Source organism: Nematolebias whitei, chromosome 11 (genome assembly GCF_014905685.2).
Source record: "Nematolebias whitei isolate Nwh7 chromosome 11, NemWhi1, whole genome shotgun sequence".
NCBI classification, from domain to species: domain Eukaryota; kingdom Metazoa; phylum Chordata; class Actinopteri; order Cyprinodontiformes; family Rivulidae; genus Nematolebias; species Nematolebias whitei.
The window spans coordinates 40,361,272-40,377,363 of NC_056508.1; the positions used below are offsets into that span (position 1 = coordinate 40,361,272).

Consider the following 16,092-nt stretch of genomic DNA (forward strand, 5'->3'; position numbering starts at 1 on the left):
CGTCTTAAACAATAGAAACTTTACGCACATTCTTTGTTGGGGAGTAATGAAGTTTGATGCATTTGTTGTTGCACCTTCATAAAATGTAGTGAATCATATAAACTCATTCAAAAGAAACACCAGAAGCAGATGTTTATTTAAACCAGAAGACTCTGCACAGTTTAAAAGAGGATGCATGTGTATTTTATGTACAAATATAAATGTGGCTTAAAAACAGATAAAGTTGGAGGAAGAACATGCCTTCGAACGATCTGTTTATGGAGTGATCTTTACTTTCTGTACTTTTCTGTATTATTGACACCCTTTTTGTTTCTTTTTTTTTTTAAGCACAGTAAACAGATTAGTCATCTGTTCTTTAAACTTTCTGTGCTATGACTTCTCTCCTCCCCTGCTGCTTCACACTGTCTTTTGTTGTAATGTTATTACCCCCTTTAGATGTCTCGAATAATCCAAGTTTATGATGAGGAGAAAGAGATTAATACGCAGGTAAGCCGTTTCAAACAGAGCACGGATATCCTGTCCCCTCCCTCTGAGGCTCCTAGAAATGTTTTTGCTCTTTACCACAGCGACTTAATGAGCAGAGAAACATCTGCAGCCTGATGGCGTCAAGCTCTGAACTGGTCTAGAAAGGATGGATGTTTGTAGAGCGGCTGCCGGCTGGGACTGAGATGTAGAAGTAGCTAACAAGGTGTCAAAGACTAAAAACAAAACTCATGTCCTCGTTTCCTTTCGCTTGTGTTTGTTCTTGCATGTTTTACTTTGATGTTTGGGAACTCAATATGATGAAGAAAACGAGTGTAAGATGAGAAATGGTTTAATCACAACGTGCCGCTTCACAGCCGAGTGTGGTGAGGACCTCCTCCTAATGACATGAACGTTTTCAGCTTGTAGCACGTCCACATGACTGATACGGTGCGCTGAAAGGTGTTCCTGAGGAAACACGTTTTCCACCTCGGGACTGCGGCGAAGCAATGTGTGAAGGCCAGTTTAAACAAGCAGGTGTTTTTGTTTTTGGAGCCAACTGCTTTGACTGGTGGGACTTTAAAAAAAGTCCATCTATTTCCCATTAGAAACACAACAAAAGCTGCTGAGTAGAGTTCAAGTTAGCAGCTAGAGCCTTTTATCATGTGAAGAGTTAAAGATTTAAAAGTTAGACGCTGAGGAGAAAAACACAGAAAAACGTGTTCTTCCAGATCATAACGAGGGTTTTTCATCACCAGGAGAAGCTAGGTAATGTTCTGTTCACACACAGTGAAATCATTTGAATACAGAAATGTTTTACTGTCAGTTTAAAATGTACGTACAGTAGTCCCTCGTTTATCATGGGGGATCTGTTCCCTGAAGACCTGCGATAAGTGAAAAACCACAAAGCAGGAATAGTATTACAAGTAGTAAGTACCGTACTAGTTTATTTTAGTGTGTCTATATATATATACATAAAATATGTTTTAAACCCTTCCCACACTCTTGCAATATTCTAAATAATGTTTCTAAACGCTCTAAAAGAGCACAGAATGTCATGCTCTCAGCTCTCTCTGCCTCCTCTCAGCCACAGCTGCTCTCTGCGCTCTCGGCCACGCCCACTTCTCAGCAGCAGAACGAAGATCACAGAGGAGGCAGGAGGAACTGCAGGAGGACGTTTCTCCTGCAGTGTGGGCTGCACACAGGCGCTAAATAATTAAAAATAATTTATTTTAACTAAAAATTCCTTGCCAATCGTGCGGCTCATCCGTAAATCAGCCAATAGTGTGTCATGTCTAATCTTATTTTGAAAAATAGCGATGGAGCGAGTACGGGATAAACGAACCACGAAGTAGCGAGGGACTACTGTTGTTCTTTTACTAATTACTAATCTACATTTGTGTAGCTGTAACTGTTGAACACGTTTCCAACTGAACTAATGAATCCTCAAAACGGTGCCTTGTTATTGTTTTTGCTCTTTTCTGTTGCTGCATTTCTTCAAGGACCTCTATTATTGACCCTTTATTTTAAATTTAACAGTAAGAATTACTTTTATAAATACAAACACAATAATGCAGACAGGGCTGCAGTTTTAGTTCTTAGATTTAAAATAATTGCATTTAGATGTTTAAAAAAACCCACACAAAAAAAACTATTAAAAGTATAAACCACATCCACTTTTTTTAATCTCTGAGGTGTTTGTGGGTTTATAAACTATTATAAAGTTTAACTTCTAATAAATGCATCAATTGAATAGTAATAAATATTTATTTGGAGTTCTGTGTTTGACAGAATGACCCGAGAATATAAATGAGTTTGAAGATTTAAAAAAGTTAAATCTGGTCCTCTGGACATTCAAAAAACAAAACAAAGCAAAACAACAAGAAAAGGAGGAAGTCTTTTGGAGGAAAGACGAAACGTTTCTACATTTTTTGTTGTTGTTTTGTTTTTTGAATGTCCAGAGGACCAGATTTAACTTTTTTAGATTTTTCTACCCGGATTATTGAGCATGCATCAGGAGAGTTTGAAGATGTTTTCTTGTGCGATCACTGGATAATTTAATAAATATACACATAAGAAAAATGGATTTGAAACAAAAAAATTAACAAATGTGTGTGGAAAGAAAAATATTCTATTCGCAATGTTCTAAACTCTTAAACCTACGTAGTTTTAATGACATACAAACACCAAAGTTCATGCTCAATAATCCAGGTACAAATCCAACAATGTTCAGTCAGGTCATGGGATAGTTCAGCATATGTATATGTACTGTACAGTACTGCAAGCTTTGACTCACCAGCTCTACAGAACAGCAGCTCTGTTCTGGTCAGGCTCGGTTCTGGTTCTGCAGACCTACCCTACAGTGACAAAGTCCTCCGCCCCGTCCAGGTTGATGAGTGCGTGGATAATTGAGCTTCAGGAAGTTTCAGGATTACAACTTTCCTGCCAGTGCTGTGAGCTTAATAGGTATCGTAGATTTGCGTTGAAAAACTTTCCCTCCATTTCGGCAGAAAGCAGCGGCCGGAAGCACTGTTGGCTTCTGGGTAGTGTAGTTCTTTTTTTGACTGGCCTTACAATATAGGCTTATAGAAAGAAAACTACAAAATGGCGGCGCCTGTCCCAAATATGTTTTTTTTTCATTAACATTTTATCCCGTACTATCCCAATCACGTGAGTAAAATTAAAGTCGACAGTTGTTGAAAAACCACGAAAGAGCGAATCTGCAAAAATTGAACCGCGGGGTTGTTTCTTGTTTCAAACTGTAACTGGAGTCTGTTGCAGTAAAACAAGGTTATCACCTTTGTTTTTCATGTGGTTACAGCTTTGGTTAAAAAAATAAATAATTATATATATATATATAAATTATTTTTTATTTATTTATCTTTTTGTTGCTGAAAACGCTGCAAAACACCGCTGGTGAGAAATGTTCACAAATGTCTTATCGTATCATGAAAGGTTTTTCAGCAAGCCTTCAAAAGTCAGCCAGTCTGCTTGAGCTGTAAATGTGGACGTGAGCTGCTGAACATTTGAGCAGTGATGAGTGGAAACGCTTCATGGAGCCACAGTGGGACAGGAAGTCAGGATATTCCTGCTCTGCACAACAAGGTTGAGCTGGGACCGCTCTGCCATCAGTTTTAACCAAATCTAATTTTTCTCCTCATTCTCCTCTCCCTCCTTCCTGCTTCAACTCATCCATATTTCCCACTCGATTTGTGTTCTCGCACTTCCCTCCTTTTTATACCACTCCTCACGCGCTTCTCCTTCGACCTCTTCCTCCTCTTCCTCCTCCAACAGGTGGGGTCGGAGATGGCGATATCGGGCAAGGCGGTGAGCCTGTACTTTGAGGAGAAGCTGGAGGAGATATTCCCCGGCCAAAGCTTCCCCGAAACTCCAGAACCAGATCCCCTGGACGACAAGGAAGAAGAGAAGGAGGACACGGACGACTCCGAGGAGGACTTCATACAGCCCAGACGCAAACGGTTGAAAGTGGACGAGAAAGTTGTCCACATCAAGTAAAAACCGACGTCAAGAAGCAAGAAAAGTGGAAAAACTGTCTTCCTCCTCAACCACACCTATTTCTTTTTTTTAATTATTATTATTTTTACTTTGGAAGGGACAAACGATGAGAACGTTTTCTAAACTAACTGGATCATCTCGTCGTCGCCTTTTGAAAGAATAATAGTTGATTTTTGGGAGCCCTTCAGAGTGGAAGAACTCTGTATGTCATGGACATTGTACAGATTTCAAAGTAGAACTTGTTTTGTTGTAGTTAGCAATTGGATATTTCTTTAACATCATTCATTTGCATTTGTAGATTTGTTGTGACGATCGCTTTATAAAAATTGAAATCTCCTGTTGCGTTGGATGTATAATATCTATACTTTGACACGGAGACTGCAAAGTGTTTGTACGACTGTGGAGATGTTCTGTAAATAAGAGCGTTTAACCCTCTCAAAGTATTGCTGCCGTATAGATGTTCCGATGCGTCAATAAAACATGTTGAAATATACCAGGACATGGTTGTGGAGTAGGTTTGACATCACTCGAATGACACAAAATACAGAAAAATGTATCATTGATACTTTGATCTACTTCACTATTTGAGGATTTATTTGTAAAAAAAAGAAAGATGGCTGCTGTGGATAAATCAGTTTTATAACACTATTCATTTAAATTGTTCAGGGGGGGCACAGTTACTGAAAGCCAAGAGCTCAGCAGTTATTGTCATTAGTTTGTTTTATGGTTTAAAATCTTTATTTTTATTAAAAAACGAACCCCCTGGTGGGTCGAACTGAGTTCATCAGGCCCATGGACCACCAGTTGAATAGCCCCGTTTCATAAGTACTGTACACCAACGCTGAGGTCAGTACAACTTTCTACTTAAAAAGGATTAATGCTTTATATGTAGTTTGTTAATACTTTTATAAAGCATAGTTCAAAAACTTAATACAAGTACACTGAAGAAGTCTCACCGATGGAAACAAGTTCTGTACTTAATTCAAAGTAGATTAATCTGAACAGTGTTCAGTAAATGTTAATGTTTTCTAAATTGTTCATAATTTTTTGTACATTTGTAAAGCATTAATACATGATTTTATAGAGGGGGTTCTCAATAAGAATGAGCTGAAACATTAGGTGTCTAACCTGTTTAAAATTGGAAGGTTGTCTTTGAATAAATGTAAAAGTATTAATTAAACAGTTCCAGCTGCGTTTTCACGAAGCACACATTGAGTATAAATCTGTACAAGGAACAAGAAAGCCCTGCAGTCTTAACTTCTCAGCCCAGGCGAACAAGATGTTTCTGCTGTTTCCTGAAAGTGCTCAGCCAGCTCAGGACGTGCCTGTGGACAGCACGTGATTTCATGGGAAACCTGGAAATAAAAGCACGACCATCAGTGAAAAGCTGCTGAGTGGGCACAATGAGCTGTCAGCTGACAGGACTTGCATCACCTCAGACATGTAAAAACGATTAGCTGGACGACTGCTCGAGATCTGGTTGAAGCCTCTGATCAGGTAAGTTGCCTTTTTCTATTAGAGGTTTATACGTTTTAAGTGGTTGTGGAAATTTTATGTCCGCATTTTCTTTTCTGTTTGTAAGATATATTTTAAATGAGCTTAGAAGACTAGAGGTTTTTTTTTTTTTTTTTTTTTACTTAATATGCACATTTCATATATTGTACTTGTGCAAAACTTGTCAATGAACTCAGAAAGGCCTGCAACACAAATCGGCAGATAAGAATATCAACTAACTTTTACGCTGTAAATACAGTAGTAAAAGAAAAATCTAAGTATTGTGACGTTTCATAGACAAAGTCGAAAAATTGACAAGTTAAAAAAAAAAAAATTCACTGCAGGACCTTGTGCAGTGTGGAACTTATTTTGAAAGTCAAAAGCGGAAGCTCCCTGGAAGAGGCGGTCTGACGTATGACGTAGATACGTACACGCTTTGTGGAGCGCTGCAGCGGTACGTCAGTGTGTCCGCCATATTGGACGTGGCAGATCTGCAGTGCCAGTCAACTAATACAAGGAAATGGACTGAACTTCATAAAGCACCGTTCTACAAAGTATTTAATTTGATGCCTGTAATTCACACACACTAATATATCTGGAAAACAAACACAAATACAGCATTTATAACTTCTAACATGATTATTAAAAATGTTTACTCCTTAAATATTTAGATTAAAGGCAAACACCAAACGAACATATGTGTTTTTTGAGTGTTTACAACCACTAACGTGTGTAACAATATTACTGGGGTGATAAATATAGAAATATTCATATTTAACATTTTATCTGTGTCTATAAGAACCAGGCCCTGAAATGTAGATGTGACATGGATTTTCTGAATAAAGAGCACTAACGTTCACATTTAACCGATTTTGATGAATCGCATCAATGAACATATATACACAAATATATCTTTATAGATGGATAGATATGGATCATCAAGCCTTCGTTAAACAGTTATTTTGTCAATCATTATTGCCTCCATTAAAATTGGTTTTAACTAGTGTTAATAAAATTTATATTATATCTTGGAACACAGTCTCCTGCTTATTCAAATTATTTCCTTGGATGAAAGACCTAAGGTGGCGTTGCAGTAAGTTTAAAAAATAAAATGAAAATAACATCCAGTTTAACAGATTGATGACAACAGTAGACAACAATAGACAATCATAAAGGATGCGTACAAATTGAGATCTTTTTTTTTCTAACAAATGAAAATAAAATAGTGTTTAAAGGAAAATGTATTTAAATAAATAAATAAAAAACGCTAGATTGTAGGACGGTGGAGAAAACTAGAAAAACAAGAAAATGTCTGCATTGGTTCTTGCCAGGAACTTAACAGATGATTGAAGACATTTAGAGCGGTCAAGGTCGAGAGCTTCAGATCTTTTTGAAAGATATTCTAAGTATATATATATATATATATGTCTGTGTATATGTTTTCAAGTTATAAACCTTGGGGGGGAAAAATAGTCTTGCTAAGCTTTATCCGTGTTGCCTCTGAACGAATGAGGCATCTTCTTCTATAGCTTCACTTTTGCCACATCCAATATGGCGGCGACGTTGACGTACGATTCAGCTGACGCGTCTATTTCTGGCTTCCGGTTTTGTTGTGTGGTTGAAAATTTTTTTGTTGTTTATGGGATGTTTCTTGTCTCCAGGCTCCGAGAAACGTTGGTGTTTCTAAGAAGGCCTCCCTCATGTCAGCCACACAGGTAAGAAAAACAGCATTCTTTATTCATTTTCATCGCGTTACACTGAAAACGTTTTCATATAAAACCGACTGATTTACCGCAGTGTTTTACTAGAGTTGTTAAGAAGCTAACAGACGGCTGATGTATTTTCTGCCTTTTGTTGTTTTCAACTCTTGTACTAATGTGACTTTACCGTTACTTCTTACCCACTTTGTTTACCAGCCTTATGACAGCAGCTGTTTGTAGCTCTGTTTTAATTTGGTTCATCATTTGAACGGGCTTAACTTTCTTTTCATTCATTCCACCTTTATTTAAACAGGTTAATCCCAGTGAGTCGAGGACTCGTTTACAAGAGAGACCTGAATGCTTTAACAGAGTGATGACAACAGTGGACAACAATAGACAGTCACAAATGAGTCATACAAATTAATTTAGTTTTTTACAAATTAAAATAAAATGGCAAACAAAAGGAAAAAGTGGTGAAAAAAACAACAACAGTTAGATCATAAAGTGGTGTAGAAAACTAAAAACAGCAACATGTCTGCGTTGGTTCTTGCCAGGAACAAACAGATGTTTGAAGCCACTTGGAGAGGTCAAGGTCGAGAGCTTCAGATGTTTTTGTAAGATATTCCAGGAAACAGGAGCGGAGTAGGAGAAGGTCCTTTAGATTAGTTCAGTCCGCACTGAGGGAACACTGCAGGTAATAATGTCCTGAGAGCGCACGCTGTAGCTGCACTCACGCAGAGGAGATAAATGAAGGCAGCAGACCAAGAAGTGATTTAAAGATGAAAATGTACCAGTGAGAGAGTCTGTGTGAAGTTAATGATGACCAGTTAAACCAGTGAATACAGGGTGCAGTGGTGGGTACGGTAGTTAGAACCAGTTATGAATCTTAGCACACCGTGATAGACCGAGTCCAACATCTGCAGGGTTCTTGTAGAGCGTTCATGTAAATAATGTCATCGTAGTCAATGGAGGGAAGGAAAGTCACAGTTACGAGGAGTTTCCTAGCGTTCAGAGTTAGACAGGATCTGTTTCTGAAAAAGAAACTTGAATGATTTATCTTGTATTTTTAGGTATTTTGATGTTTATGTGTCTGTGAATTACCTGTGAGATGATTTTCTACATGAGCTGTTCATTTAAACGTATGGTTGAGGCGTTTTTTAGTGTTGTCTTTATGATTTAAGTGTAGTGTTGATGTTTTTTTTTAATACGTTAAGAGAAAAATAGAATTGTATTATATTTTCATTTCAATTCAAACAGAAGCATTCATATATAAAAATAATAATTTGACACCATTTATCTGAGGAGCAGACTGCTTTGAGCAAGCATGATGGCGACAGAGGAAAGAAAAAAAAAACCTCCCTCATGAGTAGGGCAGGGCGATATGGACCTAAATTAATATCTCGATATTTTTAAGATAAATCGCGATATACGATATATATCGATTTTTTTCTCCATAAAGTAATAACAAAAATATATTTCTGAGTCAAATCTTTTTTTTTAGACATTTATTTAGATTTATTTACTGTAGTAATAATCCTCTTCAGCTGGGTGCAGCTGTGGCTGAGAGACTAGAGCAGTCGTCCTCCAATGGGAGAGTTGGGGGTTCGATTCCACCATCGATATTTATATTATATCGATATTTTTTTAATATCGCGATATCGCCCAACTCATGAGGAAGAAACCTTTAGCAGAACCAGGCTCAGGACAAGCCTAATGGCATCTCTAACAAACTACTCTTGAAACAAAAGCCTTATTTTCAGCACTGACACAGTTACAGGAGTTTGAAGGAAAGTGTGTTGACAGACGTCTTTCTCCAGCTGCAGAACATGTGGCTGGATGGAGTCCTCACACAGAACAACTTAAGGGGCAGTTCAGACAACTTTACCTCCTTGTGTCCTAACGGCTCCAAATGGGTTTGGAACGGGCTTGGAGAGTGCGCCCAGGACGGGAGGGACATGGCCAGTGTCTTCCTCGGCCTCCTGTCCATCGTTTGTTTCTTGGTGTCTTCTTTTCCGTAAGCGTTTGCACCATTAATCAATAATTTTTTGTTAGCTGACGTACTTGACTGCAGCGTATAATTCTCTGTTCCCTCTGGTTGCAGACAGTACTACAGCTCGTGGAAAAAAGGGAATATGGACAGCGCCCTCTCCATCTGGTTTTTGCTGCTGTGGTTAGGAGGGGATTCCTGTAACCTGGTGGGCTCGTATTTGGCCGACCAGCTTCCTCTTCAGGTGACTCGTACAAAATGCAAAAGTCCTTAACGGTCGAAGAAGTCTTGTCGGTTAATTTACATGTCGCCTTTACATCTATGCTTTAATCCATGAAGGCCAAACGTAATGAATTAAATGATTCTAGCTTATATTTAAAACACATTTCTGGATTATAATGTGAATCAAATATGGGTTTCCACCCATCACTGACGTGTCTTTTTCTCGTTATGCAGAAATATACAGCAGTTTATTACGTCTGTGCCGACCTGGTGATGTTGGGCATGTACCTCTACTACAAGACCAGACACAGAACAACAGAAAGTGAGCGCCTACTTTATTTATTATTTATTTTTTGGTACTTTTTAAACCAAAACTCCGTCTCTTGTACCCTACTAGCCATAGGTTGGTATGATAACCTTGAGTAAAAATACTATGGTATTAGAACAAATAATCCAAAAACATGATCTATTTGCTTTTGTTTAAAAACTATTTTGCAAATACTGTCAATAATTATATTATAGGTATAATAGTTTAATGAGACTTAATATGATAATTTAGAGTTCTTTTATTTTAATGCACAAATACATTTGAGGAGACTGAGAATCTGTTTTAAAATCAGTTTGTCAGCTTTTTCCTGCTCTCAGGACAAATTTTACTCCAATTTAGGGTTAGAAAAAAAAAAAACACCAAACGGGTCTCTCTTGTAAATGAGTCCTCGTGACTCAATGAGACTAACTGTATAAATAAAGGTTGAATTAATTTGTGGTCATCTTTTTTATTTACCATAATTTGAAGTGAATTGAATAATGTCCATTTTTAGATTTGACACCTGGAAATCAGCATGCTGTTTTAAAATAGTGTTTTTTTTTTTATAATTTTTATAATAAATTGTAGAGGACATTATGAACATGAGCAGCTTGTTTGATGACACAGTTCTTCACATAAATACGGGATGACGTTTCCAATTTAAGAGACTGTTAAATGTTTGGCTGACTGTTGTTGTGTGCAGTAGAAACAAGGTGTGTTTCCCTTTAGGATAAATAAATTGTTCTTTCTTTCTTATCAGCTCAACTAAAAACACACAAGTGGCAAGCTAAACTACAGCACCAGATACATTTATTTCCATCCATCCATTATCTTTACCTGCTCCTTCCTTTTTTGGGGTCACGGGGTCATTGGTGCCCATATCCAGCAATCACTGTGCACGAGGCAGGGGACACCCTGGACAGGTCTCCAGTCCATCACAGGGACACACAGAGACAAACCACCATTCACTCTCTCACTCACACCTGGGGACAATTTAGAGTTACCAATCAGCCTAACATGCATGTTTTTGGTCTGTGGGAGGAAACCGGAGTACCCAGAGAAAACCCACACATGCACGGAGAGAACATGCAAACTCCACCCACAAAGGCCCCCGACTGGGATTTGAACCGTAACAACCTGCAACAGCTCTACCAACTGATCCACCGTGCTGCCCACATACATTTATTTATAAAACTAAAGTAAAGGGACAAAATGTTCCTTCTTCTTTGGTGTTCAGCTCTTTGTAAAGTAACATTTGGAATTTGACAAGCTGTTAGTTATTCAGCTGGTTTTTAGCCTCGTAGCGAGCTAACTTTCTGCTGAGTTATTTCACCTGCTATCATTGTAGCTTGATGCAAACGTTTGTTTCAAAACAGCGTTGCCTTGAAAACAGAGGCCGTGCTGCTCCTCCAGTAGACAATCCACGACTGACTGTGTTGCCTGCCGGATAAACTGAACAACCAACCACCACTGAATGTAACTGAATCCGCCCTTGACTAGCATACACGACTGAACTCGAAGCAACAGGACTTTCAGTGAGGAGGGGAAATACAAGAAAATGTAGTGGTTATGACGCTGTGGTGTGCCTTTAAACCAGTAATCGACCCGTTCTTCCACCTTATTTAAACCTTTGACAAATGGCACAGATCCGTAGTTCTCAGATTTAATTCACTGTCCTAATAATAATCAGGCTGCTGCTTGTGTCTTGGCCAGGGAGAACAGTCTTACATGCAGCAAGTATATTTTGCTTTCTGGGCCTCACATCAAGCCTCGTCCGTCTCCAGCTGTTTGGGTCTGAACTGGAAATGGACTCCTCTGGGTTCAGAAGTCGCTCCTTACTCTCAGCCGCTGATGCTGGCTCCATCAAGGTGAGGCCTGTTTGTTTGGTGGGTTTTAGACTTGCAGCGTCATGCCTGGCTGTTTTGGTGTTTCTAAAGTTACATCCACACCTTTTGTCACTTCAGGCTTTTACAAAGAAAGAGATCATTGGTTTTACCATTGGGTCTTTTTCATCAGTCCTCTACCTCTGCTCCAGACTTCCACAGATGTACACCAATGTGAGTATGACAAAGTTACCCATGCACTGAATGTGAGGTTGATATTTGAGACAGATGTTTTTGTGCAACTTGACCTCAGAGGTCACACTGAAATAGAAAAACTGTACAGTAGTCCCTCACTTATCGTTGGGGTTACGTTCCAGATACCCCCGCGATAGGTGAAAATCCACGATGTAGGAGCATTATATTTAAACCAGTATATATATATATATATATATATATATATATATATAAATATAAGGCTTTATAAACCCTTCCCACACTCTTGCAACGTTTCTTGCAATGTTCTAAACACTCTAAAAGAGCACAGCGAAAGAAAGCAGACTCTCTGATGCTACTGATACTGAGCCAATCAGCACCTGGGATAAAGAGCACAATGCTCTGGTTCAGTGTTGGACTGACCATTGGAAGCACCGGGACATTTCCCGGTGGCCTGGCCCGCTCAGTGATTGCCGAGGGGCTGGACCAAAGGCTCGGTTCGGGCCACGCTTGATTATTTTAAATAAACAATCCATGCCGCTCACTCAGGTATCTGCCTCACTGAAGCTCCCGCAGCTATGATGGGAAAGACAGACCCCACCCTCCGCTCCCTCCATTTTTTTTCTGAGGCTGGCTGTCACAGCAGAACAGAGATACACAACGGGTTTCATGCTCCCCTATCGTGTGTCTGTGCTCAGCTGTGACAGACAGCCTCAGAAAGAGAAAGGAGGAGGGGTGGCTCGGCGATCACCAAGTGGGCCAGACCACCGGGAAATGTCCCAGTGCTCCCGATGGTCAGTCCGCCCCTCAGCGTAATGCTCTGGTTGGTCGCCTTCCATCAATCAGCCAATCGTGTGTCAGGTACAATCTTATGTTGAAAACAGAGTGAATCAGCGAAAGTTGAACCGCAAAGTGTCGAGGGACTACCGTACACCGTAACTGCTACGGACAGCACTCTGTGAGATTCATAGTAGCCATCTTACTAGGTGCTACACCTATCACTCTGCACTGTTGAAAAAACTGAGCCCTGTGCGTGCTGTATGCTGCACTGATGGTACAAAAGCACATAAAAGTAGCCTAATTTTACTTAAATAAACATCATACGATTCGTGAAAACAGAAAACGGGGTATGTTGTAGTGAGCCACCCAACAAACTTGTTTAAGCTCAGCAGCAGCAAAGCACCAACCTGGTACACCACTGATAACATTTCCAAGTGCTGTAACCATCCTAATAGACCTGTAGCTAACCAGAACACTGCAGCCTGTGTCTGTAGTTAATTGTACTTATACTAATCATTTAAACTTAAATAAAGTCTTTATCTTCACAATTTTGGAAATATTTAAACCTAAGATAATGTGCACATCATTAATTAGACATAGATAACAGATTATGTCTAGTCTATGTACTAATTCACCATTTACTTTATAGATTTTATGCATAAAATGGGTAAACTAGTTGTAGACTAATGGTTGATATTTAAAACAGCATGTCACCATTATTGATCTGTTATTATTTCCATGTTGGCAGTGATTAAGGATGTCTTGTAGCACCTACCAAGATGGCAGCACAAATTCTTCCCTTGTTAACATAGACTGCACTGTCGTTGGCCATTGCACTGCATTTTTATACCAGTAAAGTGTAAAGCACTTCTTTAAGTGGAGGATATAAATGTGTAAACTAACATACAGTATATGAATATGTTTCCAGTTAAGACAAATAATAATACTAAAATGACCTTTTTCAAAACTAAAAAGGGGATAAAAGTATAGCAAGGAGGCGGAAACAAGACTGAATGTTCTTCAAACTGAGAGAACAAAAGTATAAATAACGTATAATCACAAAAGGTCTGGTTTCCTGTTTGGTCTGGACACATCGTAACATCAGTCCAAATAAAAATGAGTTTGTGTCAGCTCTGAAAATGTTTTCGGTTTCCTCTACAATGACATGTCTCATTCATTTCCTCTTCGGTGGATCCGTTTCTCTTCACAGTTCAAGAGGAAATCAACAGAGGGGGTGTCTTACTTCCTGTTTGCACTGGTCATTTTGGGGAACACTATGTACGGTCTGAGCGTCCTGCTGAAGAACCCTGACCTGGGGGAGAGTGAGAACAGCTACCTGGTTCATCACTTACCCTGGCTCATCGGCAGCCTCGGCACCCTCTCCTTGGACCTCATTGTATCCTTTTAGAGAGTAACAAACCAGCAGCTGCTGCGGGGCCTCGGGCTTCCAGTAACACCGTGTACATGTAACAGTTTGGGTTTAGTCAGGTGACGAGACCTAAACCAAGCTGGTGACGTTTCATCATGACTCATGACCGTGTGTGAGCAGAGTTTCAACATCCAAACACGTGCAGGGGAACTGGTTTATGTGGCCGCAATAAAAAAACTTTAGAGCCGTTACCTTAGTGTCCCCTGGAGGCTGCTCTGCTTCTCTGCACTTAGGATCATTTCAAGTATCAAGTTGCTTAGTGCGAAGTTTCATCTGAAAAAATAAGTGAAGGTTTAATCGGCTTAAAGAAATGCTCAAAATAAATATTCCACCATTCGACCCGTTCTAGAACTAAAAGATGTTTAATGTAAACATGGCTGTGTTTGAACCGTCCACTCACAGTGAGTCAGATATTTAGTTGTATGATGGGATGGTGTAAATAAACCATAATGCACTGCAGGCTAACGGAGGCTAAAACTGACATCTGTAGCTCAGTATTGTGATTTTTAGACTTGTTGGAAATATCTGTTTTTACCTGGACGTCTTTAATGTGAAGTTCTACTTCTGGGAAAAAACAAACAAAAAAAACACCAACTGCTGTAATTGTGTAATTTTTCCTCCAATATGTTTGATCTTCCTGACCTCGCCCTTCAGATCTCGGTCCAGTTCCTAATTTACCGCAAGGCTTCGGTTCTGAATGTGAACGGGAACATTCAAAACGATGAGACGGCGCCTCTGATCCAGAGCTGAAACGCGTATCGGGGAGTCTCCTGGAGGGCGAAGCTCGAGTAAAAACTCACGTCTGTTCAAATTCACTTTTTTAACACACGTAAAAACGTGAATTTATAGGTTTTATTTATTAAATGTCCTGATGCATGTTCAATAATCCTGGTAGAAAAATATAACCAAGTTAAGTCAGGTCCTCTGGACGGATGCAAAAAGTAAAAAATACAAAACCAAAAAAAAAATTGTTGAAACGTTTTGTCTTTTATCCAAAAGGCCGTCAGTCTGAGGAGCAGCTGTTATAAACTCAGTCTTATGAATATCACCGTCTTCTAGTGGCTCAGCCAGTTCTTAGTCCACTAATGGTCCTCCTTTATCATGCGAACAGCTAGTTCTGGTTGTCGACAACAAACTGGTTGACCACTATAACAGATGTGCGCAACTTAAGGCCCGAGGGCCAAAAGTGGCCCTTGGACAATATCCATCAGGCCCCCAATACACTTACTGAAGAAATAAACAAATAATAAAAAAAGATTGATTGAAAAAAATTAGCAATTTATCAACTAGACTTAAGGAAATTAAATTAAACATCTTATACAAAACTTTTTAAAAACATTTTTTAAGTGATTGTGTTTCAAAAACTAGACTGAACCGTAAAGACTTAGAAATACAAATTTATAACTTTGTTTTGCATATTTCTGCTAACCTGTATTACATGTTAAGCTAGTGTGTAATACATGTTAATCTAACATGTATTACATGTTAGATTAACCTGTATTACATGTTAATCTAACGTGTGTTACATGTTAGTCTAACATGTATTACATGTTAAACTGACGTGTATTACATGTTAGATTAACCTGTATTACATGTTAAGCTAGTGTGTATTACATGTTAGATTAACCTGTATTACATGTTAAGCTAACGTGTATTACATGTTAAGCTGACATGTATTACATGTTAGATTAACCTGTATTACATGTTAATCTAACGTGTATTACATGTTAAGCTGACGTGTATTACATGTTAAGATGACATGTATTACATGTTAAACTGACGTGTATTACATGTTAAACTGACGTGTATTACATGTTAAGCTGACGTGTATTACATGTTAATCTAACGTGTATTACATGTTAATCTAATGTGTATTACATGTTAAACTAACGTGTATTACATGTTAAACTGTTGTGTATTACATTTTAAGATTACATGTTAAGCTGATGTGTATTACATGTTAATCGAACGTGTATAGCATGTTAAACTAACGTGTATTACATGTTAAACTAACATGTGTTACATGTTAAGCTGACGTGTATTACATGTTAAGATGACATGTATTACATGTTAAACTGACGTGTATTACATATTAAACTAACGTGTATTACATGTTAAACTGTTGTGTATTACATTTTAAGATTACATGTTAAGCTGAT

The 16,092-nt window shown here is 38.7% G+C and overlaps 2 protein-coding genes across 2 annotated transcripts in view; both read left to right on the plus strand.

Annotated features, from left to right (window-relative positions):
• The window catches only part of trim33 (tripartite motif containing 33), a 32,365-nt gene extending 27,894 nt beyond the window's left edge, over window positions 1-4,471 (plus strand). The window contains exons 20-21 of the mRNA XM_037684994.1: window positions 436-486; window positions 3,757-4,471. Of these exons, the coding sequence (XP_037540922.1) occupies window positions 436-486; window positions 3,757-3,978 (273 nt within the window). The 3' untranslated portion in view covers window positions 3,979-4,471. The remainder of the gene's footprint in view (window positions 1-435; window positions 487-3,756) is intronic.
• Window positions 4,472-5,457: 986 nt separating this feature from the next.
• slc66a1 (solute carrier family 66 member 1) lies at window positions 5,458-14,835 on the plus strand. Its single transcript, XM_037684359.1, has 9 exons — window positions 5,458-5,475; window positions 7,134-7,187; window positions 8,990-9,186; window positions 9,274-9,403; window positions 9,616-9,703; window positions 11,402-11,556; window positions 11,653-11,745; window positions 13,715-13,900; window positions 14,588-14,835. Exons 2-9 carry the CDS (start codon window positions 7,173-7,175, stop codon window positions 14,681-14,683), a joined length of 960 nt encoding a protein of 319 aa, XP_037540287.1. The 5' UTR covers window positions 5,458-5,475; window positions 7,134-7,172; the 3' UTR covers window positions 14,684-14,835.
• The last annotated feature ends 1,257 nt before the right edge of the window (window positions 14,836-16,092 follow it).

What these genes read in the sequence shown, in the direction of transcription:
- slc66a1 (XM_037684359.1), top strand. An exon ending in TTCTTGGTGTCTTCTTTTCC is followed by an intron (nt 9,187 to 9,273) that starts GTAAGCGTTTGC and finishes CTCTGGTTGCAG; the next exon opens with ACAGTACTACAGCTCGTGGA. An exon ending in CTGATGCTGGCTCCATCAAG is followed by an intron (nt 11,557 to 11,652) that starts GTGAGGCCTGTT and finishes TTGTCACTTCAG; the next exon opens with GCTTTTACAAAGAAAGAGAT.